At 35.7% G+C, this 26,273-nt stretch overlaps 2 protein-coding genes across 2 annotated transcripts; both read right to left on the bottom strand.

Annotated features, from left to right (window-relative positions):
* Positions 1-548: 548 nt before the first annotated feature.
* On the bottom strand, positions 549-4,565 carry LOC144447582 (carboxymethylenebutenolidase homolog). The gene is made up of 3 exons (XM_078137657.1): positions 4,489-4,565; positions 2,885-3,011; positions 549-2,356 (listed from the first exon to the last, which is right to left on the bottom strand). Exons 2-3 carry the CDS (start codon positions 3,000-3,002, stop codon positions 1,560-1,562), a joined length of 915 nt encoding a protein of 304 aa, XP_077993783.1. The 5' UTR covers positions 3,003-3,011; positions 4,489-4,565; the 3' UTR covers positions 549-1,559.
* A 13,650-nt stretch (positions 4,566-18,215) lies between these two features.
* Positions 18,216-19,724, bottom strand: LOC144447789 (carboxymethylenebutenolidase homolog). Its single transcript, XM_078137875.1, has 2 exons — positions 19,617-19,724; positions 18,216-19,149 (listed from the first exon to the last, which is right to left on the bottom strand). The coding sequence occupies exons 1-2, from the start codon at positions 19,720-19,722 to the stop codon at positions 18,350-18,352; spliced, it is 906 nt and encodes a 301-aa protein (XP_077994001.1). The 5' UTR covers positions 19,723-19,724; the 3' UTR covers positions 18,216-18,349.
* Between the last annotated feature and the right edge of the window lie 6,549 nt (positions 19,725-26,273).

The raw sequence follows: 26,273 nt of genomic DNA, 5'->3' as shown, positions 1-26,273 counted from the left end.
TGCGTCCATTCTAAAATGATATGTAGGACTAGGGCGGGGACTAGGGACATAATCTACTTTTTAATGTCGACCCCTGGCGAAAAATTCACCCCATGGATTAAATATTGGTCAATACATGGCCATGCAACAAAAAGCGGGTTAAGATTTAATGTAAAAAAGTTCTGCGATTTGTTTTCTTCGATTTAAAGTGGCCATATGGATGAAAATTTGGTATTTATTTTGGATTTTTATTTGATAAAACAGCTTCACCATATTTTTCTACTTGGTAAAATAATGTGAAAGAACATATACCAAGTCCATGTTCATAACTCAATACATTGCAAAAAGATGCACAAAGTGTAAAAAATTTGTTATTGTACATACAATAACAAACATTTTACACATTGTTTAATGTTTTGTCGTTTATTGAGATGTGAACATGGACTTGGTATATGTTATTGCACATCAAGTAGAAAAACATAGTGAAGCTGTTTTATCAAATAAAAATCCAAAATAAATACCAAATTCTCATCCATATGGCCACTTTAACATACAGATAAATATCTCCCCTTGAGCCACGATAGTCGTGTGTGTATTACCTATCAAATCTATCACCACAGATGTTTTTGTATGAGTCATTAGGGAGAGAGTTCATCATCAAATAACCGAACTGATACACTGAATATATTGAATGAGCAAAGAAATGACACATTAATGAACTGATTTGATAATATAAAATTGTACTAGTGACACAATGTTCCATGGAGTTTTCATATTCATATTCATATTCATATTCATATCCATATTCATATGCATATGCATATTGATATTCATATCGTGTAAAATAAATCCACTAACACAGCTACCTTATGTAACATCTCTATCTCACAAAAGACAAAAGTCAAATGAAAATATATGCACATTAACTAATTCATTTGACACGATATCAGAAACATTACATCAGTGTTACAACCCAAAACACCAAAGTAAGCATTTTCTCTATGTAGCATAATCGTTTATAGCATAAATGTATAAGTGTAAAATTAACTGTTTCATTTGCTAATTGACCACATTAGAAAGGCCACATGCTAGGCTTGTAAATAAACCAATTGAAATAGTACTTTTACCATTAATATGAATGTTATAAATGAGTGTAGCACACAGAGAAAGTGCTTTACTTTGGTGTTATATTTTAAATTATGTGTCAGCTATGAGACACAAAACACAAACATTATATGATATATCATATATGAAACGTTGTGAATATATCAGAAGCATTCCAAGCCCCTGTGGTTTTACAATATACATGTCAACTAAACCTAAATTGTGTACAGGACAAATATTGAAAATAAAGGGTTTTAATCATTAGTTCAGGATAAATCCATCGGTGGCTTGTGAGTGGTCATGTGATACCATTGAGATTAATATCCGATGATTTCACATGTTTGCTGCATTGTTTAATTGATGTCCTCATTTTCATGTTTTTCCTCGGTTGGTAAATATACTATTCTGGGTGTACAATATTTAGAGTAAGTTATTTTATCTGACAAAACACAATTTTAAAAATGTTCCAGTTTTAGCTAGTCCTCCTTTCTAATTCTTTCCTCAGTTGGTAAATATCGTTTTAACCAGGTGTACATATCTTGTTTGGCGTCTTCTGCCATGTCAGCTGCCACGGGATCACTGCTATTTACTCTGTGTACGAAACCATTGTCAGCACCTTCGATTATCGCAACAAAGGCTGCTGGTCCACTCAAAACCGAATCGTCTGCAGATGGCTGGCCCAGTAGTCTGTTTGCTGCCTTAAGTGCTTCTCTCATCAGGTATACCCTCTCAAGAGAAACGACTGTGTCACTTTGTGCAAAGATCAGCATCGTTGGTGCTTGCATGGCTAAAACTTCAGATGACATTATGTCAACCGGGACACCGTAAAACCCTACACCGACTTGGATCTTGTTCGAGAACTTCCCTGAAGCCAAAACTACCTGTCGCCCTCCCCACTCAAACCCGACAACTCCAATGTTTTTCAGACTTTGGTTAGTGTGTATGTATTCCAAGGTTGCTTGAACATCTTGGTCCACACGTTCCTGTGGATGACTACTGCGCCATTCTGCATAATCCCCTTCACCTGTCCACGGATTTCCACGAAACAGATCTGGCATAATGGCTGTATATCCATGTGTTGCTAACTCGTCTGCCATAAGTCTGGTTGCTCCTAATTCATAACCATAGATATCGTGAATGACTATAACGGCTCCACGACAAGATCCAACAGGTTCAACCAAGTACGCCGACAGGTCCAAGTTAACATTGATGTCAGTAGCATCGGCGATAATGAAAACGTCCTTTTTATTTGCAGCATCACAGGGTGGAGGAACTGGAAGGCAAAGTACCATATTGCTAAAATTAGTTATGTAATTGAGGAAAAGTGGCACAAACTGAGTTCATAAGCTTTTTTTCCCCTGAGATGGAAATACTTGAATATGTAAAACATTGATTAAAACTATGATATTAGTATAAATTGTGGATTGTTGTTGCATGCCGTTGATGGCGTATAATAATTTGTGTTTTATGCCTGAATACAACGTTTGACTTCTGCCAGCAACAAGTGGTTTTGTTAATTTCTGCAGTAAGTTGAATATTAAGTGTTTTTTGAGATGCACTGAAAGCGTACAACATATAACAGTATAGTATAATGCGATGCTTCCAACGATATCAAGTTACAGCTCGTGACATTTCTTAGTGAACAAACACATATCAGAACAGGTTTTTTGTGTGCCATAAATGACAAATTACATTTATAATCAAATATCAATCCAGTTTGTGGAGCGTAAAATATTAGAGCGCCACCAACGACTATTTACAGTTCATTGTAGCCTGTGACAATGAAAGACATCATACATACCCATGATACCTGGACTTCTTTCCCAAATTGTGAGACCCAGTCCTATGAGAACGCATACTACGACCAACGCAAAGAGTAATCCAGTGATAATCAATGAAGGTCTTGTCTTAGTTTCCATTTTAAGTCACTGTAACGAAACAGAGGATTGGTATTGAAAGGTAACACAGCAACAGTTATTATAACAACAACAACAACAACAACAACAACAACAACAACAACCACCACCCACCACCACCCACCACCACCACCACCTGAGATGCGTTATCTCAACAAGTACTGAAATAGTTTGCACCCTAACGCTTGCGTGCGCTAAATACCGTCAATTCAGCAGTAATTTGACGAGAGGTCGACCAGTCAGACATTACTATCTAACTAGATCCTCAGATTTACCATTCATTACATCTTGTATTGTTGGTAAATTAACCACATGGTGAATTACAATAAAAGCTCGATCGACGGTTCTTTAATTATACATACATATATATGTCATCAAAGAAGTATAGTGTGTCGAGACGGGATATCATGACATGTACCTTCAGCCTTCACAAAAATGATTTAACACAGATACAACATATACAGAACTACATCGATGTGTCTCTAAATGCTTCATGTGAATTTCTACTAGCACTTCATCATCAGTAGACTAATTAACTTGGTCTTACATGTAAAGTGGGTAAAAGAACGAATGATACTTCACTCACTCACTCACTCACTCACTCACTCACTCACCCACCCACCCACCCAGCCAACCATCCATCAATCCAAGTAGTCATCTCCATGTCCAGATAAACCCATTACAGCTGTCATTCTATACTTTGTAGGTGGTTGTGCAAAGTATTTTGTACGTGGACATATTGAAGTCGCTACCAGTTAAATTAGCCACAAAATAATGACCAACTTCAATCTTTACAACTCTTTGTATATGGCCATTTGTGAAAGTTCTCCATATTTGATTGTCTCTAGCCATATATCACACGTTGTAAATGTGTCCACAAAGGAATTTTGTCTACAAAGAAATCTTTTCTTTGTGGTATGTCGCGGGTACGTGCTTGGCATCACTGATTAATGTACATGCAGATCAGCATTGCAGTGGTTGTTAAAGGGTCAACAATTTTATACTGCTATAAATGTACTGAATTCTGTTCTTCCGACTCCATATGCCGTTCAAACCTTCGATATTTATTCTGTCCAAACTTGTTTACTCGGACAGGTTAATATAAAATGGTCCGGGAACCAGAAACGATCCTTGGCATGTATGTCTCAACTGAGACGACGCCATTGAAGTAAAATAACAATGGTAACGTTGTAGATGTCCGTAGTATTTCACAGTCTCGTTCAGGTTGATACCCACGGCCAAAAAATCAACACATTGTGCTACTATACATATAAATAGCTAGTAAACTATATTAATACTAGAAACTTGGCCATCATGAACGGGTTGCACAGTGTGGTTCGAACACATTCAGCTAGTGTGGTGTGTTCATCGAATTGGTCGCATATACATAGAGAGAGCTAAAGAGTGTATGTTGCACTTCTTCCTATGAAAGTGTGTTTTGCCGACAGAAACAAAACTTTCTGAGCAATCATCTCTGCATGATACTTACGCTTGTGGACGTCGATTACGACCCGAAGTAGCTGTGTGATATTCTGACGAGTGTTGAACTGTAAACGAAAAAGGAACTGTGGTCTCTGTACTGTCGTATATAATTATACGACCTTCAACCTTTGGCTTGGTTTTTCTTTACGTCTTTTTCATTGCTTTTTGAAAGTGTTACAGAGAATGCACGTAGCATACAATGGATCATGAACGCACCAGAATTTTGTTAGTATATATAACCAAAACCAAACCCCAGGGTAAATATCCTGCGATTGCGACCCCCACAAAAATATATAGTGCTCAATCTGGGGTTGCATTGTTTTTATTTTTCGCCTTCGCTACGTAGCGGAAGGTAGCAAAGTAAAATGATTGTCAAATTACCAAAACATGGCCTAGGATATTAATGCTCCATAGATGTCGTAGGACTACTTTTGCACACATGAATTAAATGGGGTATCCTTTAAAGTATCATCTGTTTTGTGTACTTGAAACATTCTATGGCACCTTGAGCAGTTAGTAAGTGACGTTTTCATTATTAATGAAGTGACCTGTTACATTTAAAGCAATATTTCCTCTCAAAATCTAGTCAAATAGCATGGTGTAGGTAGCGTAAGGTAAAGGTAACGATCTGCTCCGTGGCCACTTCTAAATGATCCAGGTTAACAATGAACTGAGCTAATTCCCTAAAAGTACAAGTCGATCCCGTGTACAGAGTGGAGAGAGAGCTGAGAGTAACATTGAAGGAGGGTTACGTTAACAATAGAGGCCCCCTGAATGTGTTACAGAAGCACTGAAATGTGGTAGCGAAGGTAGCGGTAGGTAACGAAGGGTAGCGAATGAGTTTCAGCAAAAGCACTGAAATGTGGTAGCGAAGGTAGCGTAACAGAAGGTAGCAAATTATTTTTTTACCCACCGAAAGTACACCAACACAGAATCAAAAAGCCTCCACCAAGATATGTGGTAAAGATATTAAAACTCGTCCTACAAAAATAAATTTGAATTCAATGGAGAATTCTAGAAGTATATATCTATGGTTGTAGTATGGGTTCAGCGGTATCATGGTATAGCTGGCATTACAATGAATTTAAGTAAAGAATACTCGAACTACACAATAAGAATATTATATTCTTGGACCTTTTCAGATGATATTGTTATGCTATTGGACGAAACAAAAGATAACCTTAAAGTTTGGGTCAAAATTAATAACGATTTACACCGAACTTTTAAATTTTCGTTTTAAACCTCGTAAGGGGTGGACCATTTGATATCCTGGGGAGGGCTTGGAAGATTTCGGGGGGGGGGGAGATGCCAAATGGAGTTGCTTGAAAAAAATCCGCATCTGAGTGGGTGATGGAAAAAAAGATGGACCATTGCTGCTAGAAATAAAATGTCTTGGCAGGGAAATGATGCACAAGTTCGAGTGTACAGTCCAATCTGTTAGTACCTCTCCAACTAGGACACTTGTCAGATCATGACAAACATTAATTTTCAAACACATGTCAGGGACCAGTCAGTTTCGTTGGCCTGTGGTACATATATATATTTGTTCTTGTCTCTGTTTCTTTCATAATTTTTTTAAAATATTACTTCATGTAAGGTTCAAACATAACTATACATAAAATTATACATATACATGTATTACCTAGCTACCACACTAGTTATAGAATATGCCAAGTAAAAGTTTATTAAAAAATTGTCAAGTCTCTTCAGTATGAATTTGTCAGAAGGGATGAATATTTTTCCTATTTCGGACACTACATGTATGGACACTACAAATCAAATTCAAGTTTCTATTGTACACTGGGTATGACCCATCGATCATAAACATCTCTAACATACCAGTGACTTTACTATACATGCAATATCAATGCCCCATTACCAATGTTACAGGCCCAATTTTATAACATGGAAAACCTATTTAAAAGATATATTTTCTTTAGCTTTTCGAAGCTTGGCAATATTACCTCAGAGGTTATGAATAACCTACAAATTGCCTAATTAGAAACATTTGGCTGTTGCTATGGGCGTGGTCTTGTTGCTAGGCATATTTACTACATTTTTTGAATGTTTATTCCATTGTGTATAAATCCCTGTTATCTTTGCAATATATGTGATCATTTGGATGTTGCTATGGGCGTAGTCTTGTTGCTAGGCACATCTGCATACATTTTTTGAATGTTTATTCATTTGTCTTCCTATTCCTGTTATCTTTGCAATATACGTGATTATTTGGCCGTTGCTATGGGCGTGATCTTGTTGCTAGGCAAATATACAAACATTTTTTGAATGTGTATTCAATTGTCTATTAAACCCTTTTATCTTTGTGAAATACACCACCGTTTAGCTGTTGCTATGGGCGTGGTCATGGTTGCTAGCGTATTTGCATACATTTTATTGAATGTTTACTCACTTGCCTACCAGATGATGTTATTTAACCAAAATATTCTGCCATTTGGTTGTTGCTAAGGGCGTGGTCATGGTTGCTAGGGCCAATATTGTCAAAATGTTTTGAAGAAAATATGCAGAATAAAACTTTCAGAAACATCTCGCCAAATTTTAGACTCATTGACCAAGTACTTTTTGAGATAACATTTTTTGACCAAAAATGAACATTCTTACACCTTATTTCCATATCACTCATGGAATCATTTGTATACTTAATATTTCTTTGTCCATAAATCCCTAGATGCATTCCCGTTAAATTTCAGCCCAATGTGTTCAGTAGTTTTGGAATAATAGATTTTTAACCAACAAGACATTTTTAGCCCTAATTTACTTATTACTGATGGAATCATGATGTCATGAACAGATCTTACTTTACACCCCCATTGTTTCCTCCAAATTTCGCACGAATCTGGCCAGTAGTTTCTGAGTTTAAGTTTTTTAACTAAAAATCACATTTGTTGACCCAAAACCCACATCGCTGATGCAATCAATTTCATTTGAACAATTTATGACTAGAAACCAGAAGCAACATGACCATCGAATATCAACACAATCGGTTCCCTTAATGGCTTGTGGTTTAGTGATAATATCAAATCATTCAATTTATTCATATATTGGTCAGGTACTCCCCTGATTACTGTGCAGTTGAGATAGTTAGCCCTCGTAATCTCCGCTTCTCTAGATTACATTCTGAAAACTGATAATGATATAAAAGAAATTCTCCTAATAGCTGGATCAATGAAAGCGTGCATTCCATTCAACCATAGTACTTGATGTTTACTGAAAGTTTGGTTGAAATTGGCTTGTGTGTATTTGAGATAGGTGGACAGAGACGGACAGGACCGTATGGAGTAGGGCCCCTTCCCTCTTGGCTTTGCAACTGGGGGCTTCTTTAAATGTTATTCAGCACCTACAGTACACAAAATGTATGCCAGGGCCAATTAAATTTGATTTATGCATATCAGGAATAGGACTGATAACAGATATTAGTCATTCCCATAGCCCTCTCCTTGCTCTGCCAAGTGGGAACAAATAAGAATGGAAACTGTCATAACAATGAGTATAATAATGCTTTATTGAAAGTTACATAAAATGTATTACCTTTCAAAAATAAAATAAAGTTGAAACATTTTCATATTAATAATTAACATACATGTATACTAGAGTGTATATATACATATATATATACATAACTCGGTGGGTATCAATCTGCTATAAGACAGTGCTCTATACCGCAGTGGCAGAGCGTAATAGTTTTGGTAGTACTGGAACTCCCAAGAAAGAGTTCCAGTACTACCAAAACTATATATATACATACACACACACACACACACACACACACATATATATATATATATATATATATATACATATATATATACATATATATATACACACACACACACACACATATATATATATACATATATACATATACACACACACACACACACATATATACATATATACATATATATATATATACACACATCTGCACCCTGCTATCATGAATGTACATACCAAATTACATGGAACTTGAAGCTTGAATTCTTCACATATAGCCTAATTACTGAACATCATTAATTATACAAATTACTCATTAAACTAAAAGCTATATATGTTATCAAACTTTATATGACACAGGTACTTTGTTATTACCAATGTATGTCCCAAATTATATTGAATTTGAAGCTTGCACTCTTAAGATACATGCATAGCCTAATCACCAAAACACATTTAATTATGTAAATAGATTATTAATATTCATGTGATTTTTACCAAAACCTAATAGGTTCTAGCCATGATCCTAAAGAATATGCACACCAAATTTCATTTGAATTGGGCCAACCTTTTTGAGGAACGATGACACAGCCAGACACACACACACACTCACACACAGACAGACACAGACTTTTAATCCCAATATAGAATCTTCCTTACAGAAGGTAAAAATCAATAGTGAAAATAATTACAAAATGGCAATATATACAAACTGTTACATATAGTTGGGTATCCTCTAACAACATTCAGAAAAATCATTACAAAAAAATGTTTACAACAGAAAATAAATGGGAAAATCACGAACAGTTGTTTTATTTCACAAACAGTTGTTATTTGTACAAAAAACCATGAGGTATGACCTACTCAAATGTTGCTCAGTTACCATGGTAGCCAGTATAGTGTAGTAATACACTGCTAAAACCACTTTCGTTTGTTTGACACAAAATTAACATTTATTCAAGGGTAATATATAGTGCTCATTCAAAGAACATCATCAAAGTAACTGTTCCTAAGACAAAGTGAATTGTAGCTGTTCCCCAATCAAATTAAAGTGCAACTGTTCCCCAATCAAAGTAAAGCGTACCTGTTCCCCAATCAAAGTAAAGTGTAACTGTTCCCCAATCAAAGTAAAGCGTAACTGTTCCCCAATCAAAGTAAAGCGTAACTGTTCCCCAATCAAAGTAAAGTGCAACTGTTCCCCAATCAAAGTAAAGTGTAACTGTTCCCCAATCAAATTAAAGTGCAACTGTTCCCCAATCAAAGTAAAGCGTAACTGTTCCCCAATCAAAGTAAAGTGTAACTGTTCCCCAATCCAAAGTAAATCGTAACTGTTCCCCATCAAACTAAAGTGTAACTGTTCCCCAATCAAACTAAAGTGAAGGATAACTGTTCCCCAATCAAACTAAAGTGTAACTATTCCCCAATCAAACTAAAGTGAAGGATAACTGTTCCCCAATCAAACTAAAGTGAAGGATAACTGTTCCCCAATCAAACTAAAGTGTAACTGTTCCCCAATCAAACTATTAAAGTGTAACTGTTCCCCAAGCAAAGTAAAGTGTAACTGTTCCCCAATCAAATTAAAGTGCAACTGTTCCCCAATCAAAGTAAAGTGTGACTGTTCCCCAATCAAAGAAAAGTGTAACTGTTCCCCAATCAAAGTAAAGTGTAACTGTTCCCAATCAAAGTAAAGTGTAACTGTTCCCCAATCAAAGTAAAGTGTAACTGTTCCCCAATCAAAGTAAAGTGTAACTGTTCCCAATCAAAGTAAAGTGTAACTGTTCCCCAATCAAAGTAAAGTGTAACTGTTCCCCAATCAAACTTAAGTGTAACTGTTCCCCAATCAAACTAAAGTGAAGGATAACTGTTCCCCAATCAAACTAAAGTGTAACTGTTCCCCAATCAAACTAAAGTGAAGGATAACTGTTCCCCAATCAAACTAAAGTGAAGGATAACCGTCCCCAATCAAACTAAAGTGTGACTGTTCCCCAATCAAAGAAAAGTGTAACTGTTCCCCAATCAAAGTAAAGTGTAAGTGTTCCCCAATCAAAGAAAAGTTTAACTGTTCCCCAATCAAAGAAAAATGTAACTGTTCCCCAATCAAAGTAAAGTGTAACTGTTCCCCAATCAAACTAAAGTGTAACTGTTCCCCAATCAAAGTAAGGTGCTACTGTTCCCCAATCAAACTGAACTGTAACTGTTCCCCAATCAAAGTAAAGTGTAACTGTTCCCAATGAAACTAAAGTGTAACTGTTCCCAATGAAAGTAGAGTAACTGTTCCCCACAAGACTAAACCATCACTCAAAGCAACTGTTCCTAAAACAAAGTAAAGTTTAAAAGTGTAACTGTTCCAAAACAAAGTAAAATGTACCTGTTCCCAAATGAAAATAAAGTTCAACCCCCCCCCCCCCCCAATCAAAGTGAAATGTATCTGTTCCCAGTGAAAGTAGTGTAACTATTCCCTATAAGACTAAAGTATCACTAAGTATAGCTGTTCCACCTGTAAAAATAAAGTATAACTACACCTGCCATAACAGTTGTTCTCTATAAAAGAAAGTGATGTTGTCCCCCCCATAAACTTAAGTATAACTGACCCCATAACAGTAGTAAATCTGTTCCCTTATAGAATTAAAGTATAGCTGTTCTCCCAATAAAATTAAAGCATAGCTGTTTCCCCAATAGCAATATCTGTTCCAATCAAAGTAAAGTATAACTGACCCCCCTGTAAATATAGTATAGCTGTTCAATCATAAAAGTAAACTATTGCTATTCCCTTATTACAGTAAAGTACAGCTGTTCCCCATAAAGTAGTGATAACCGTCTAAAAGTAAAGTTATCCACCAAAGTAAAGTATAACTGATCCCCCCCCCCATAAAATTAGTATAGTTGTTCCTCCATGAAAGTAAAGTGTAGTTGTCTCCACATGAAAGTATAGTTCTGAAAGTAGTACACGTATTTCCTCAGAAAAGTCAAGTATAGCTATTCCCCCTAAGGCCTAATAAACAAGTTGTTTGGTTCCGGTTACCCGACCCCACCTAGTTTTTCATGCCGACCCTAAAACATTTTTTTTTGGTATTCGAGAAAATAAAATCAAGAAATCTCGCAACAAATAGTGGATGAGGAAACTGACATCAACTTAAAAAGACAGTATAAAACTGTTCTTCCAATCTGTAATGGCTGTACATCTGATGAGAAATAATCAACAACAGATACTATATGGAAAACAACGGAAAAGATAACTACCTGAACTAGACCACTCACATAGGGAAAAAATAATTTAAAAAAAAAATGAAATAAAATATCTACCTACCCAACTATTCTAAAATTGAATGTAATCAGAATCATACAATTATTTGTTTACGCTTAATCATTGTATAACTGCTCCAAATAAAATAGGTATAGCTAAACCCCCCCCCCCCCCCCTAAAGGTGGTATAATTATTCTGGTACCCATAGGGATTCTCATCTATATCAAATCTTGGAGTACAATTAAAATAACATGATACAAAATGTACATCAACAATAATTAATCCCAAAAATCATCATTATATTTAATATGGTAGACCAAGTTGCTTTTTTTTCTTTGCGTAAGCTTAACAACCACCAAAAATGTTTTTTGTTAGTCTTTACAGATATGGTTAGGGTTATAGTTAAATTTATTAGTTTGGTTAATGGTTAATAGTTAGTATAGGGTGAGGTGCCTAGACTAGAGGTGACTGACGCATACACAAAGGGACTGGGCAACAGAGTCTACCAAATAAATACAATGAAAATTTGTATGGGTTAGGTATTCTTCAATTGTAATGAAATGATAATAATATTCAAATTCTCAATTATGACTAGCAATTCACATTTTATATGCAAATGCTCAGCAGATATTCTTCATAATCAAATGAGTGAGAAGGCATTTGTTTTTAAAAGTAGTTTTAGACTACATTGTATAACACGATGGCACTAATTAAGTAACAGTGAAATCATAAAATTTCTCAGAATTTACAATCAAAGATTCCTTAACACCTACTGTGTCATATACCAGATAGCCCACAAAATCTCCAAGCCGGTATGGCTTTTAAAAAGAAATCTCAAATATTGAAACCTCAGTAGCTGTAGTTATTTTCACTCTTTTTTTTGTTTGTCAAATACATGTTATTTGAGAGGGGATGGGGCAGCTATACTTGAGGGAACTTACTGGAAACAGTTTATATAATAATCCTTTCAATGACTGACTTTAGTAAGTGTTGATACTGTATTTGATTTTTAATAAACAATCCTGAATTGAGTATGGATATGTTGACAAATTATAAATACATGCTTCACATGAAAGTTGACAATATGAACAATAATTATGAAATATAAGTTGTTCATTTTACAGCTGTTGTTTCTTACAAAGACTACCCCTATGTTCTATGTCACTCATTTAATACATGTCATTGTTGGTGCAAAGGCTAGTCTTCCAAATGACTTGGAGACATTAAAAACTTAATTCTTACCAAGCCAAGCTGACCAACCCTAAAAGTAACTGGTAGACTTCTTCCTCTTCCTGTACAACATTAACACTGTGGCGGATTGCGAAGAGTGTTCTTGGTGATGTAACTGGTAGTCTTGATTTCTTCCTCTTCCTGCACAATATTTACACCTTGTGGAGGATTGCGACAAGTACTCTTGGTGATATAATGGTACATTGTAGGTTTGACTTCTTCCCTGCGACTTGTTCTTGGTGATGGACCCAAGTCTATGATTGTATTTCTGCAGCAACTGTAGCTAATTTTGGGCATACTTGTAGTTCATACTTGAGGTGCTCTGGTCAGATGGATGTTGATGCCTATGATTCAAAAATAATAACCACCTATATATCAATGAATGCAAAAATTAAGACATGCATGTAACAAGCCATGTGCATTCTAAATTAATGTGTTCATTAACTTGAGGAGGGATATGTCCGGAGAAGGGCAGTGGACACCAATTTTGGCAGCTGTGTGCCAGGATTGAGGATGCATGACAAAAAAGTAATGGGGACCTTGTGTTTTGAATGCATTTTTAATTTGAGGATTGGTTGGTTATTTGACAGCGCATTTTAATTGTTTTTTATCTGTAAACAGTACTATCTGACAATCAAATCAAAATCAACTGTGATAGATTGCATAACAGGTGTTTCTAATAGAAACAATGTGTGTCAATCACATAAAACTAGACAAAGACTAGCACAGGTTTTGAAAGTAAGAAAGAGATCTATCAGAAAATAAGTAAAACAACAATTAGCTCTAAATACCTTTTCATATAGTTTGTAACATATTTGAATCCTCACAGGCATCTATTACACATTTTGATTTTGTGTTGTCTGAGTAGAAAGAGAGAAATATAGGTAAAAATACATAATTCTAATCAATACATTGATTATCTGCAGATTACCATTCTGTCTTGGGCATTAATTCATAACTGATGAACATAATAAATCTTGTGTATAATCACCGATTGATCATCCAATATCTTCTAAATATCATGCTGCCCAGCTGGCAATTGACACAAGATGAACACTTTGCAAAGCTGGACAGAGAGTGAAAGCTACTCACCTTGCAGACAGCATTTTGCAAATTGTGAACAAAAAACGTCAGTGTAAATAAAAAACAAGTCAGCAGAGCAGTACGCATATTATGATCAATACTTTGAGATTGATCATTAACTGTGGCTGGACAACAGGAAGCAGTTAATGAAATACTCCTTTCAGTTCACATGGGGCAACACATGGAAGGCTGAATTGCTAAATGAACAAAGAAATGGCTACAAATATTGCTGATATATCCATACTCCACCCTTTGCATTGTGACCAGTACTTTTCACCTTTCGATGTAAAATCTAATTGCATTGACAAAAAATAAGCATGAAATTGACAAAAAAAGATAGTGAAATAAATATGAATTTCACCGATCATGGAGCATGTTATCTTGGGTGTGTCAGATGAAAGTTCATGCCATGAACATTGAGACAGATGTATATACTATATAGGAAATATGACATTATTGTTTCAATACATTGACAGTTGGCATTGATGACATATCAGAAAGAGATGGCAATGTGACAAACTCTTTCACACTGAATCAGGCACATCAATTCATTTAACACTTCTATGACTTAACCAGTATGGTTACCCCCTCAATTTGTATGGCCTGGCCTGACTGACAATATATCTGGATATTTAAAGGCATCAGAATTTGATGGGTTTGAATAAACATTTTTTTCATTGAAGTTGGTAGAAATGAACAGAAGAACCACACATCACAGAGGCCAAAAAGGAAAATGCAACTGTACATTCTGTGTTATCAATGATTTTTGACCAATCCATGGTGTACATTGTCACAGCACCCTCTAATCCAATTCAATGCATCATTGATGTACAACAATATTGACCCGCAAAACCAGCCAATAAATAATTAAACTTGACAAGCAAACCAACCTACAAATAATGAACTTGACAAACTAACCAACAAACTCAAAGGATCAACCAACTTCCCAAACAACAATAACTTAAACCAACAGACAAACCAACTAATACAGACAATTAACTAACCATTCAACTAACCAACCAACCAACCAACCGACCGACCGGCCGACCGACCGACCAACTGAACAACCGACCAACCAACCGACCAACTGAACAACCGACCGACCGACGGACCAACCAAACAACCACCAACCAAATGATGACAAATCTGACTAATAAAGTAACCTACTCATCAACCAATCAACAATACAAACCAGAGGATGATGTGTTTATATATAACCTGTGGGTCTGTCAGAACTTATTGATAAAACAGAATGCATTACATTTTCTTACTGGACTTTGTGATGTTTGGTTCTTCTATACACTTGCATCAAAAAATGTTTACCCAATGTGATCAATATCTGATGCATTAAATAATATATGTTGTCACTCAGGCTGTGCCATAAAAACTGAGGGTTTGACCATACTAGTGAAGTTGTGGAAGGTGTTTTTGAAGTGCTGTGCATGATTCAATGTGAAAGAGTCAGTCATATATGTCTTCTTATTCCGATATGTCTTCAAAGGCAACTTTCAAAGTATTGCCCCAATAATGCCCTACATCCAATGTATATCTGTGTCTATGTTCATGCCCATTCACTTTCATCTGACACACTCAAAATAATATGCTACATGACTGGTGAAATTTTCATTTTTTCACTGTCTTTCTGGCCAATTGCATGCTCATTTGTTCTTAATGGAATTCGATTTTGCAGGGCAAGGTAAAAGGTATCGGTCAAAATGCAATGGACAGAGGATGGGTAAATCTGCCCATTTGTTGAAATGTCTTTCATTCTTTATTGCATGCACCCATCCAGGTGCAACACAATGCAAACTGACCTGAATAATAATTACATATGCATATCAACAATTTCCAAATATGAAATTTAAACATTGTCTATTGTCTTTTTTGGTTTTTATAGATTTGGCAGGCAGGACATATTTGCTTGTGTTCCATTGGCATTGCGTGTGCTTTTTAGCAAATTAATGTAAGAGAATTCTAAAAATACTTTACAATGTAAGAGCTGTCAACTGCCATATTTAAAGCTAAAAGTTACTAGTATCTGACCTGAACAGAAGGTCATGGTCAAGACATAACTCCAGTTGATAAACATTACATGTACATATCAATCAGATAATTCTAACATCTAGTGAGCTTAGATCTATTTTGTGTATGTGCAATCTGACTAGAGCAAAGCTTTAATGTTTGAGAATTCTAAATGTAACAATTAGCAGAACTTATCTTGGTTGTCTTAAAGCTTTCAGGTTGCTGTCAATGTTGTGAAAGATGTTTGAAATATTTTGATTGATTTTCGTTCATTCATTGGTATCCTTTTACCTGAAAAGACAAAAGATTAACATTAAAAATGGAACATTAAGTAATCAATGACAACTTCTTATATATACAAATTATTTTAATAGGTAAACTTGGGATAATAAAGAATTTGGGGCTAGCGAATAAGAAAAAATTATATTGAAAGCTACAACAGGGGACCGCGTATTTAATTTATTCAGCGTTGTGCTAATTTATTCAAAGAATGTTTTGCCCTGAACAAAGCAAACCTTCTGAATTTGCAGTCAAAGTTACTTGAATTTTGTTGCAACTGCAGAAAATATCAATAAATGAAGTTTCAACAGGGTGCATTGGGCGAGTTGGAGAAGGTAGCAAAGATCGACAACTTCTGTACTCAACCTGTGAAGTGGCTTTTTGTGCACGCCACACGGGCGGGAAATTTAAAGATGGGCGAAGGCACCTGCAATGACCTGCTCAGTGAAGTCCGTGTAATTTTTTTTCTTCAAAACCTACGAGTTTGGACGGAGACTTTTGGATCGAAACAAGCGGGGAGTTAATTAGAAATTCTTTGGGCAAACACTAATTGTAATTTGCACGAAATTCCGGTAGCATTCGGTCGTCTAGCAACCAGGCTACCGAAATCAAAATTACAGAATTTTTCAGTGGAATACTTCACAACCAGCTGCAGTGCAGTGGGAGTGTTGTTACCAGTACTGGAGTGTTACACTTAACCACAAATTCAAACAGTGCACGTAAAACTAAACAGAACTACCTAACCCATCTTCGATGGACGCAAAAACTTTGTCTAGGATAAAAAAAACTCGCATATTAAATGAATTTTCGCCCGCAACAGTCTCGATTACGAGAGTAGTCCGAGTGTCCAAATGACCACGAGGAAAAAAATCACGTCGGCTCGGACGCGGAAATCGCTTGCACTTGCAGTGCCAGTTTTGTGTTTTTCCGAAAGTAGTCTTACCCAGGTAATTGCTGTTAGCATGTTTATGTACAATCCAGATAATATCTTCGTCCAGATTTAGATATACGGCGATGAGTCTCAACTTTCACACCCAATTACTCGAAAGTGGTCCGATGGTCGTAGTCAGGACCAGGAGAGTCTCAGTAAAGATACTTCCCCGTGCTATAGTTATAGTGGTCTGTGGACCTTATCCTGTGGTTTTGGCTGTAGCGGGCGGGCTTCTACCGACGGACGGGACTGCCACATTTTAGAGGAAGGGGTTGCACCATGCACCAGGAGGGAACACAGTGCACGGGCTGTTAATTTTGTTTACGAAAACAAACAAAAGCACATGAAGGAATAAATAAATAGATAAATACTGACAAACATCAACAATACAGTAATCGCAAATTAGTATCAACTATAATGAATGTTAATGTTTCACAGTTTAGTATATGTTTTCTTCTAGTATATGCAAAGTAGGGAAAACATACACTCACTTGATACTCTTTGGTGATTACTCTATTGTTGATGTTCGTCAGTATTTATTTTTTCATTCATTCATTCATTCATTCATTCATTCATTCATTCATTCATTCATTATTTTATTTATTTATTTATTTATTTATTTATTTATTTATTTATTTATTTATTTATTTATTTGTATAAGTTTGATGATAAAATATATTTGTATATCCTATCAACTATAACCTCGCCTTTAAAAGGCTAAAAAGAAGTGTGTAATTATCTAAAAATATCGTTTGCCTTGAATGGTATACTACACAATCATAGCAATAATATCTTGTTCAGAATCGTCCCGTTTTTTGAACATGTAGGGTAATTAAAGTTCAATACACAAGCTGAATTTGTGAACTTTTTTTATTCATATGATACGATTTGCTTACCTCTGATTAAACTGTTCTAGTAAAATGCATATGGTACATTCAATATGTAATGTTAATGTATATACAATGTAGATGGCATTAAACGTGACATTCATCATTTAGTTAGCTTTTGATGTTCGCATAGTTTCCAACATTTTACTATAATTGTGTATAGATTATGCCAACAAGATTTGAATTCTGTGAATAGTAAGTGATGATTAAATAAAGTATGCCCCAGCACATATACATATGATATGTGGAAGATGCTGCTTTGGAGTGACAGAATGTGGAAGATGTTGGAATGAGGAAGATGAAATGTGACGGCTTATTTTGAGTGATGTGGTAGTTCATGATTGGTGGTACAGATTGGCTTCACGGATAGCCTTATCGTCGGAAACACATTTTATCTGACACGTTTAGCATCAAGTACGAAAAAGGCGCTTTACTACCACTTTACCAATTTAATAACCAAAGTTGTTTAAATTTCCGTGTTTCTATTCTCTAACGGTAAATATCGTTCTAACCAGGTGTACATATCTTCTTTGGCTTCTTCTGCCAAGGCGGCTGCCACGGAATCACTTCTATCTGCTCTGTGTACAAAGCCATGGCCAACGTCTTCGAATACCTTAACGTAGGCTGCTGGTCCATTCAGTTTGGCATCGTCAGCACTTGGACTATCAAGCAATCTATTTTCATCTTGAAGTGCATTTTCAACGACGTGCACTGCGTCGAGAGGTATAACTGTGTCATTCTGTGCAAAGATTAGCATGGTCGGTGCTTTCATGGCTAAAGCTTCATCAGATGTTATTCCAACTCCATAAAACCCTACACCGACTTGGACCCTCTCAGCGGACGGCCCTGAAGCCAGGGCTACTTGTTTTCCTCCCCAGCAAAAGCCAATAACTCCAATATTCCTTTGTTCTAGTTCAACCCGTAAGTATTCCAAGGTCACATCAACGTCTTGGTCCACACGTTCCTGTGGATGACTACTGCGCCATTCGGCAAAATCCCCTTCACCTGTCCATGGATTGCCACGAAACAGATCTGGCATAATGGCTGTATATCCATGTGTTGCTAACTCGTCTGCTATTAGTCTTGTAGCTCCTAATTCATAACCATAGATATCGTGAATGACTATAACGGCTCCAACACAAGATCCAACAGGTTCAACCAAGTACGCCGACAGGTTAGCATTGATCACTATGTCTGTACCATTGGCTATGTAATCATCCCTTGTATCTCCAGGATCACAGGGACCAGACTCGTCACTTGGTGAAGCTGGAAGGAAAATGATCGTGTTTTGAAAATATATATTATGTTATCAAAGTAATCCAAGATAATTTCCTACTTAGTGAATAATTGATATCTATAATCGCAATTTTGTGCACAGTCCCTTATACTTTGATGTCGTATGTAAAGTATGCAGTGAAGGGCGCCCTCACACATCCTTTAACTTTCACAGATAGAGCAGGCCGGTCGAACAGTCTAACTTCGATGTGGTGTAGTAATATCCTTGGAAACGAATTAAATACACTGAACAGATAGAGAATGATGAATAATTTGTAGGTCGGTTTTCTTGGTTACAGCATGTGATCCTGTAAAAATTAGGAAATGACGTCGACAGTGCTCAAACTTTACAAAAACGTCTTTGTGCGTTCCTCTTTACTATAGATGTTTGTAAAGTATCATTGTAGTTCAATTCTGGTTTCTACTTAGCTAATAACCTTCTTTACTCATACATATACCTGTATTGTCTTTCCAAACGGTGAGAGCTAGTGGCACAAGAACAGCTATTACAACTATCACGATGAGTAATCCTATGCCAACGAATGTTCTTGTTCTGCTTGCCATCTTTGACACGAATTGTACTTTAATGAAAGAGAGGGGTACTGAAAAAATGTATACAAAACAACAACAACAACAACAACAACAACAACAACAACAACAACAACAACAACAACAACTACAACAACGATCAAACATTATCAATCATGATATCGCAAAATAAATCGAAACATATATCTCATATATATGACGTAGACAACTAAAATGTGTTACGTCATACTTGAATAGACCATCCTATCTCGAAATGTGGCGATGAAATACAAAGGTTAATAATTAAATTTTCAGTGCTAACATCATTATGTTTAAAAGGTGAGATAGACGATGTAATTATACATCAATTCAGCACAGTGTACAGATACGGAAGCTGATTGCTGATTGTTTAAGGGACTGAGTTTGGGTTGGAACGTGAACGTGCAGAAATACCCGTGTGTTATTTACTAAAGATTGGCAGATATTCGGTCCTGTAGTATATGGCAGAGATAATGCCAATTTTATCAAAATAGACTTTCTTTATGCATCAAAGTGATCAAAAAGAGTACAAATTTTTTAGTAGTAAAAAAACCCGTCTGTATGGCGTTTCACTTATATATATATATATATATATATATATATATATATATATATATATATATATATATATATATATATATATATATATATACATACATAAACATATATATAAACTCTCTACGCACATTAGCAATAACATCTAGACACCACACACACAGCAGGTGACAAGCATCGTACAGCTCAATAGAAACAGATTTACACATAGATTGAAGTTGATGATTTTAATGGCTTCAATTTTTATAATTAACATTATTACCTGTCAACATCTACATCCCAGTTGTTTGCGGCACCTCTACAAAACTTAAATTTGCAGTTAAAGTTGTCTGAGTGTGTGTAAGGGAAATGCCAAGGCAACTTCATTTTCCCTGTACACGGATTGGCCTCTGTGTCTAGGCGGGTAAAACTAACACTAAGCAAAAGAACGGTTCGGATATTCACATTCAAGTCGCTACTTGTTAATAGTGGTAAGGTCATCATTCAACTTCATACACTTTGCTTTTATAACGACCTCCAAAAATGACAAGGGGTTGGGGTGGGCATTTTTCACAGCATACGTAATACACACATAGCATACGTAATACACACACGTAATACATACGTAGTACGTTGCTATTTATACATGAGTCACCACTTTATGCTATGAAACTTTTCGGCTTTACTGTAAGCTTACACATTACTACGTCTTTTCCTTTCACGTGATTTCACAGGGTCAAGGGAGGTTATTCAACAACATGTACTGGCCTTATTTGTGTCTTTTACTTATATAAGTCGGACTTAGAGAGTGAGTGAAAGGCAAGTTGAACGAGTTTTTCTACTAACTGGTCAAAATGACAAAGACGTGGGATCAGGTATGAATGCATGGTTTTGAGAAATAATTCTGGTTGAGACCGTACCAGATAATTACCACAGTATATAGAAGGTTAGGAAATCAGTCAATGAAACACTATTGTATGTTCTGGGTCACAGACGCTGTGTTGGTGGCGTGCTAAACAATCGTTATATGCAACAATTTATGTCAATGCTCTTGGCATGGTGGACCTAAAAGTAGACTGCGTGCAATGACGATATTTCTTGCCATGAAAAAGTTTTACTTAAATTTGACGACATAGAAATCAGAACATATGGATTGAGACGTGTTATACTTACGCAGATCGGACAGCTTGGGAACGACGATGGACACTATGATCAGCAAAAACGACTTGACTTTATTGACCCCGTCCTTTCACACACCTCGATGACCTTTGATACGTTGAACGGTTTTTTTCTTTTGTGTATACAGCATACACATGCTATAGTAAAGTAAACACACTTGAAGCTTTTTCGATCTGAAGGCGCCGATTACCTTCGCATTCCATATTTTTGCAATTACAACCTCTAAACATGTCGATGTCAACATATGCAGTCAATGCTGCACTAACTCGGGTATTCGTTTTTCGACCAGGCCCTCAAAAAACACACTACAAGCCTAGTCTATCCAAAAGTAGTATCGTAATACGTTGAATCGTGATTGCTGTGGGAGCTGAATTTAGGGTACGGAACCAAAATAATTTGTTTTTATTTCGATGGCTAAAAACGTTATGGTAGCTAGCTGGCTATATACATATATATTCATGTGTTGTATTCAGGATTTTACCCAATATGTCTTGCCGATAAATACCTTGAAAAAAGAAAACTGTAAGCTATATCAACAAAACTTATAGGACATATCCGCTTTGTTATGGTTAACGTATTTACTAAATGATATTGAAATGCAAGTATGCATTCTTATGATATATCTTAATTACCGAAAATCATTAATCATGCAAATTAGTTATTAACACTGTAAGGTACATCAACAACTTTATAGGGCGTATAAAGTTTGTTATGTTTAATGTATAAAGTAAATTATATTGAATTTGAAGCATGCAGTCTTAAGAGATAGCCTAAGTACCGAAAATAATTAATTATGTAAATTATTCATTAACAATGTAAGGTACATCAACTAACTTTATAGGACATATACAATTTGTTATGGTTAATGTATGTACTGGATTCTATTGAAATTGAAGTATGCAGTCGTAAGATATAGCTTAATTGCCAAGAATAATTAATTATGCAATGCAATATTCCATCTCTGTCAACAATCATTATCTACGACTTGTGTGTGTGGGATTTATGGGCAGTTCATATTCCGCGTACGCTTCAACCCGAAACAACGAGTCTTTTATGTCGAAATTAATGAGTAGTTTATTGTCACATCTAACCATCTGTAATTTTAACGTGTGTACTCTAATTTCTTAGATTTAGTCATCTATACATTACAAGCAGCCATGCTGCACAAACTGCTGTATTTTAAATTAGTTTATTAATTATTAATAAAAGCAGTTCGAGTTGAAACTGTGACAATATTACGTGATATTCTATATTGAAAATGTTGGATAAATATTAGTTTTTATTTCATAGTGCTTTCTCACACATGTGCTTAAAGTGTTTTAACAAATACTACCCCTAGCACAGACCTATAGCGGCACAAAAGTACCTCAATGCATTGTAGCCTCAGTTATATTAGGATTAAATCATTCACATTGGAATCTCTATCCTATCAGGCCCCAAACAACTAGGTTGACAGGCGCACAGCAGTGGTTCAAATCTTGTTCAAGAACTTTAGTATTCCACAAACAAAGGGCAGCGACGGACTCAAACTTGCAACCTACAGATCCTAAACCGATTACTGAAACCATTCAAATCATCATGACACCACTGAACGTTATTAGAACGACACACTTCATTATTGTTATCGTTACCAACATCGCGAACGGATGGTGCTAAGTATCAAGATATAGTATCTATTATCTAAACAGGAAATAATCTTACTTCCTGACGTGTATGATACTATTACGTGTTATGTTACATCTAACTCGAACACATTTGTGCATGGTACGAACGTTACCTTATAACAAAATAGGCCCTCATACTAACGTACACGCAATGTGAATAAAACCACAAAATCATTCCGTAGGATGAAATACATTGTCTGTGGTTATGTGTAGGCTGGCTTGTATATGACATGATTTACAGCCAAATCAAAAGTTTTTTTCCCTTCTTTATTTTGTATCTTTCCACTCTCTCCACTCGCAACAGGATCCCACACTGAAGCATGTACCCAGTACCAATGAACACTAAAGCATAATTTTCTGAACGGAAATGTACTCGATTTGCGACAGACCTTTCTCTCCAAGTGAACTTTCGGGTCATGCAAACGTATCGAATTCTGCGTGGTCTTCGGAATTTGAGATGGATGCTACATACGCAGTGATCGTGTTGTGACGTATGACTGGGTTTCTCATCAAACAAACAGCACTTCATCTGAATTAAAGTGGAATAAACTTTCTTGAAGTAAAAGGATAAAGCTAGAGTTCCCTAAACCCGACGTACACAATGTCAAGTACGGGGTAAAGAAGGGGGTGGTGGGGCGATTAGTTGAAATCTTATATTTGAACAATGATGCATGCTAGTTCTGTATACATATAATATTTCGGAAGAAGTTACAATGAGGTAGTAGTAAAATGTACTGTACATATACTGATAATAAAACAAGGTGCAAAAAGAAAAGGAACAGGTCCCAGTGACAGGTGTTTTTATATAGTTGAACCTTGTACCTAAACATTCCCACTCTGGTTGACTGGTAGACGTATGTGTATACCGTTACTTTTTTTCTGCATAATTATAATAAACGTTTGTTTCCCAACACGTTCAGTGAGGACCATTCCTCATATCACGGGCTCAATCTTATTGCAGGAAGAAACCAGAGTCCCATCCAGGGGAAAAATCTGTTTTGTTCGGTAATGTCAAACTGAACGAGATACTTCGATATCCAATGAAACAAGGAAGATTCAAACGCAACATTATCTTTATTTTTGTTCCCTGGGAGATAAAACATAATATTTCGTACGTGCGCGCTATCTGTACCTGTAATGTGTATGCGTAATTCGCAACAAAAACGGTGATATAAAAAACAGAGTACCCTAGAATAGTCTTTCTTGTAGTAAAATGCGTGATGCTTTATTCATTCGACCGCCGACAACTTATTATAATGGAACTTATTTTATCAGATAGTGTAAGATATACTCTATGCCATTTCATTTTCTGTCCTTCCAGTCCAGTGGTAATGTGTAATCTTGTGGTAGACGGAGAATAACATAAGAATGGAATATTTTACCAATTTACTGTCGCCCTCAAGGAAGTAAACGTTACGAAGCTAGTGGTAAATTGGCAAATTGTAAAAAGTAATAATCATTATATAAAATCCTGAAGGATATATATACATTCTTAGACTAAAGAAAATGGACAGAATAAACAAATAAGGAAATTAACATTTGAGTATTTTTGTTTTGATAATTTACAATTTACACAAATCAGTTATATATACTTTTAATTATATATATATATATATATATATATATATATATATATATATATATATATATATATATATATATATATTGGTAGTACTGGAACTCTTTCTTCGTTGTAACTTGGAGTTTCACGCAGTGTGCGATCATCAGACAACAATTGTGCGATCACCAGGTTGTCTGATGATCGCACAATGCGTGAAACTCCAAGTTACAACGAAGAAAGAATTCTCCAGTACTACCAAAACTATTGCGCTCTGCCACTGTGGTATAGAGCACTGTCTTAGCAGATTGATACTCACCGAGTAATATATATATATATATATATATATATATATATATATATATATATATATATATATATATATATATATATATATATATATATATATATATATATATATACAAACTTTCGTCCCAATCACTTTCTGCCTCGACATTGTTATCCTATGTTTATACTGTATCGTGCAGTCTGGAAGTTTTCACTCTAATTACTTCACATTTGTATGAACAATATGCAAAATAACACTAACAAAAATCAACGACGATCGTGACGGTCAGGAGACATTCGATGGCCCTTTTAATAGTCATGTATATATATAGAACTAGATCCGATCCCTATTCTATTTTTATACCAGGTGGGGTTCGGTTTTATCAAAATTAAATAGTTTTGTTTGTTTACAGCCGGTGTGAAATGGAACAAAGTGCCAAGTATTGTACAGAGCGTAACATCTAGTACTCTTTTTAAGATACTTTTAAGATTGAATTAATGGATCGATGTGTAATAAAGGATGACTATGTGTTATTGACTAATTGTTTTGTCTCATGTGAGTTTAATCTCTATTTTTGTTAAAGTTGAGTTTGTCTGTTCTGTGTAGACACAAGTTTTTAACTTGTCTGTGTTATCGCAGCTCAATAACGTTTATTCTGTCAGTTCTAATTGTTTTCTGTATACTGAATTTTATTTTCTTTCTTGTGCTGAAATAAATCAAATCAAATCAAATCAAATCAAATCGTCCATGCAATTTTGGGTGAAGCCCTCCTACAGCAATTTCCATTCTCGTCTATCTCTTGCCATTCTACTCCAAGTTGTCGTATTCATGTATGTGGTTACTTCATCTCTACATCTCTTTTTCGTCTTCCTCTTCTTCTTTTCCCCGTCCTTGGTTACCATTCTGTGAATCTCTTGGTCCACCTGTTGTCTTGATTTCTTGCCTACCTGTGACTAGACATTTGAGTTTACATTTTGGGGGGTTTACATTGTTCAAAGTTTAGTTTATCATAATCGGATTTAATAAGACCTGCTCGAGGTTCCTCTTTTACAATGTACATGTATATACCCGAAATGTCAAACTTGCATATATGCCGCACTGAATAATGACCTCGCTCCCACACAGGCGGTCATTGTTTTCACTGTGACCGCATATATGCAAATATCACGTTCCGGTTATATATCTTTGAGCGCGTGAGCGGAACAACCTCACGACCATTATCATCAAGATCCAAAAATAAAAAATAACTATTTAAATAAGATTTACTAACGTAGTCCATTTTATATATGCATATACACTGTATTACGGATGACAAACTACACAC

This window comes from Glandiceps talaboti, chromosome 16, assembly GCF_964340395.1.
Source record: "Glandiceps talaboti chromosome 16, keGlaTala1.1, whole genome shotgun sequence".
Taxonomy (NCBI): Eukaryota; Metazoa; Hemichordata; class Enteropneusta; family Spengelidae; genus Glandiceps; species Glandiceps talaboti.
This window is presented reverse-complemented; position numbering and strand designations above follow the sequence as displayed.